Source organism: Cucurbita moschata, unplaced genomic scaffold (genome assembly GCF_002738365.1).
Source record: "Cucurbita moschata cultivar Rifu unplaced genomic scaffold, Cmos_1.0 Cmo_Scf00009, whole genome shotgun sequence".
NCBI lineage: Eukaryota > Viridiplantae > Streptophyta > Magnoliopsida > Cucurbitales > Cucurbitaceae > Cucurbita > Cucurbita moschata.
In genome coordinates this window covers 2,414,573-2,418,675 of record NW_019268525.1, presented here as the reverse complement: position 1 = coordinate 2,418,675, position 4,103 = coordinate 2,414,573, and the positions used below count along the sequence as shown (strand labels likewise).

General features: G+C 29.5%; 1 protein-coding gene across 1 annotated transcript in view; it reads right to left on the bottom strand.

The window, feature by feature from the left end:
• Nucleotides 1-2,272, bottom strand: part of LOC111447591 (mitotic checkpoint protein BUB3.2) — a 4,233-nt gene extending 1,961 nt beyond the window's left edge. The window contains exons 1-4 of the mRNA XM_023086838.1: nt 2,019-2,272; nt 1,816-1,946; nt 1,654-1,736; nt 393-659 (exon numbers count right to left, since the gene is read on the bottom strand). Of these exons, the coding sequence (XP_022942606.1) occupies nt 393-659; nt 1,654-1,736; nt 1,816-1,946; nt 2,019-2,138 (601 nt within the window). The 5' untranslated portion in view covers nt 2,139-2,272. The remainder of the gene's footprint in view (nt 1-392; nt 660-1,653; nt 1,737-1,815; nt 1,947-2,018) is intronic.
• Nucleotides 2,273-4,103: the final 1,831 nt, after the last annotated feature.

The following is a 4,103-nucleotide window of genomic DNA, read 5'->3' as shown; positions in this document are numbered from 1 at the left end:
ACAAGGGTAAAAAAAAAAAAAAAAAAAAAAAAAGAAAGAAAGAAAGAATGGTGTATAGCCTAAGTACAAAAAAATGACTCCGATCGAAAAGAACAATATCAGGAAAATTGATGCACGCGATTGAATCATTTCCAAGGTAGTAAAAAGTCTTGGGCACTACCCTTAAATTGAAAACCTATTTCACTAAGAGTAAGGGAACAAAGTATGTGCTGGCAGGGAATCGACCAAAATTCAATACATATCAATAACTCAGAGAATTACATCGTCATTTATCAAGAGGAAAGCAGTTCATGCATCAGCAATTTCATTGTAAAGGTTAGATTAATACCTGTTCCATTAGGATAACATCACATGCATCAAGTGTAGTTTTATTTTAAGGGTTAGATGAATACCTGTTCCATTAGGATAACATCGCACGCTTCGAGTCTGATATTTCAATGAGGATTCCCTCCTTTGCTCAGGTTGTGACATATTTCTCAAGTCATAGACGTTAACATGCCTTCCAGCAGTTGCTACAACTAAACGATTTCCCACAAGAGAAAGTGAGTAAACACGTTCAGGCTGAGGATATGTTCCCACAAGAGTATGTTCCTGCCCACTTGCGCCTCTAGGATCCCAACACTTCAGTGTTTTATCCCAACTGCCAGTAATTAATTGCCCTGGAAAACCATTGACCTACGTTGTCAAATTTCCTGCATTAAGATAACAATAATATAGCTGATATCTAAAATGCTGTGACATCGTACATATTTCCATTAAAAGAAGTTTGGCACCATAGAGATTCCAGAGCATGACAGAGAATGAGAGAACTATTATTCACCACTTATTTTAATTCACCAGTTTCAATTAGAAAAACCATAAATAATAGCTCACCTCATACTTTACAGAGGCTATTATATTTATAATCAAGTTGTAGACTCTTAAGTATATAATTCTATCAACCAGAAACAGAAATGGGCACACAAATCCCATTGATACAATTTGTTGATGTTTCTATTCATTCCATTTTGAGTGAGATAGAAAAGGATCCCATCGGCTAGTGCAAATTGTTAATTTACTAAAACACTATCCAATTTATATGCTCTCATTTTAATAAGATTCTCAATAGAAACATGCATACAGGTACAGAAAGTAATGTCCTTCTCCCAGGGTTTCTCAGAGCAAGCATTTCTTGAAATCTTCCCTCTAATTCAAAATCATAATGTGTATGAGTGTATCCCCTCCTATTTTGGGAATTCTTAATTTTGAAAAGATTGCAAAATCGACCCCAAATATAGGTAAGTTACAATATAGAACTTGAAATTTAATTTCATCAATTTCAATCACTAACAAGTTAGTGGAAAATATTAACCGTAACGACTTTCTTAATGTTTAAGGAATAAATGATCACATTAAAAGTCTGAGGATTACATTGTAACTATCTTAATAGCTCGAAATTTTATAATAATTATCGATGAATAAGCTTATAGCGAGTAAGGTCATAGAGAATCATCTCTAGTTTTGCATAGTTCTAGTTCATGACAAGTTCTAATTCGACCATCTCTTACTATTTTGGAACTATACCAATTCTACAAAACCAAATCTCAGATTAACTTCCTAAATGAAATGACTGTAAGTAGAACTTCAATTTTCCATTAGAAAACAAAAATATACCTGCCGCGTAAGAATACTCAACGCATCGCACAGGTGCGTCATGCTTCCCCAAGATATCCTCCTTATTATGGTTAAAAACAAGCCTGAAAGCATTCAAAAAGAAAATTAAACTTGTTTCCGAAATTCACAAGCTCCTAAGGTTTCAAAATAAGAAGCACTTACCTCCTGACGGTGTTGTCAACGCTCACACTGAATCCCGAAGAATCATCGTGGAAACAACAGTCGAGCACAGGACCACCGTGTACGAACTCACCTCGGAGCACGTTGTCACTAGCGTCGTACAAGCGCACAGTCTGAGAAGAAGAAACAGTAAGATGAGCTCGGAAATGAAGTAGAGATAGAAAGAGTTATTATAAGTAATTTACCTTGTCCCAAGAAGAAACAAGCAGGTGATCACTGTGGTTGGAGAACCGGAGATTGGAAATGCCGTCGGAGGGAGGATTTGAAAGCTCCCGGCCAGTAGCCGGAGAAGGAACCGCTGTCATGGCGCAAATTGCTTTGCTGGTGCACAGATGAGATGGAGAATTAGGGATCTTCTCTGTGAATCTGCGAGTAGTAGGGAGAGAAGGAGGGAAGCAGATTTCGAAATTTGATTTTGAATTTGTGAGTGGCGTGAGAAGATGAGTGAGGGGTTTTATGATCCGAATTCAAAATTCAAAATATTATTATTATTTTCTCTTTTTTAATTAATAACAATTAATAAAAATACCTTTCTACTTTATTTCAAAAATATTTATATTAAAAATAATTTTAAATACTTTTATAAAGAACACAGTTCAATAGTATTTTTTAAAATTATTTTAAAATTTTAAAAATATTTTTATCGAAGATGTGAAAGACTAAACAAAAAAAACAGAGTTTGATCTGTTCGATCTAATATTTATCATTTTCTAAATGAAACATTGAGATATTTCAAGAATTATAATTATATAACTACGGTATAAATGTAATATAAAAATAAATAAATAAAAATTAAAACTTAAAATATATTAATAAAATTGGGTAAATTTAGATTTTAATTATTCATAAATAAAAAATTTGCAACGAAAGCCCGATTTGAGGTATCCTCTTAAAAAATTCACAAAAGATAGTAAAGAACTTAGACAAAATTCTTCGATGTGAATCTCGGCCCAACCCAATAGTCCTATAGAAATTTAGGAAAAATCTTTGACATATTCAAATAACGTATTTTAATACATGTGTATATTTACTTATTTAAATATCATAAAATCTCTTAATATATATTTAACCATCTCATTCAAACTATATATATATATATATATATATTAAGGGTTTAATATAAACAAATTCTTTTAATATTTAATGTATAAAAATATTTATTTTATTTTATTTTTCTTCTAGTTTAATAAATATATTAAATTGAAAATAATTTTTCTTTTATATTTAATATATTAAATATTGATTTATTATATTTGAAAATATTATACACATATACATAACTCAACTAAAATAGAAAATAATGGTTAGAAACAAGTACACTAGAATTTCTTGAAAATAATAATATAATAATAATAATAAATATTTCATTATCGCGTCAGCATATTCACTCAAAATTTTAATTATCAAGAAAATCAAATTTTGATATTAATAAAAGATCCATTTCTTTATGTTCTAGCCATTATTATTTTTAAATAATTAAAAAATATTATTTAATTCCATCCCCTCTTCATTCCCATAACCAAATCTTAAATAAATAAATAAATAAATACAAGAGGACATTCTCAAGAAGAAATATAATTGCACTAAAATAATAATAATAATAATAATAATTATTATTATTATTATCACATCTAAATAATTGTATTGATATTCTTTTTCTCTTATTTTATTACTCCAAATATTTATTTATGTGAAAAATATTTAATTATTTTGTCATAAATAATTGATTATATTATAGTTATACCTATTATTATCCAATTAAGTTTTATATATATATATATATATTTTTTTTAAAAATTTTCTGATTTTCTCTCGCTAGAATATATACTCATGGTAAATTAGCAAGCAGATCTCACATTGGTTGGAGAGGATAACAAAACATTCCTTATAACGGCATAAAAACTTATCTCTAGTAGACGCATTATAAAACTTTAAAAGGAAGTTGTGAAAGGGAAAACCCGAAACAAACAATATTTGTCAGCGGTGGGCTTAGTTTACTACAAATGGTATCAGAGCTCGATACCAACTAGAATTAAATCATTACACAACTCGACCTTAAACCCTAAATTCGAGATTGCAATTAAAACCTTAGAAGTGCGATTACAAATATAATCACAATAGTTCATAGATTTTATATACAAATAGTTACATCTTGTTCAAGGAATTTCTAATCCAATTATATTGGGAGATTGTGTCCTCCACACATAATTTATGAATTAAAATATAAACAACATGCACATTCAATGAAAAAAAAAAAAAAAAAAAAAAAT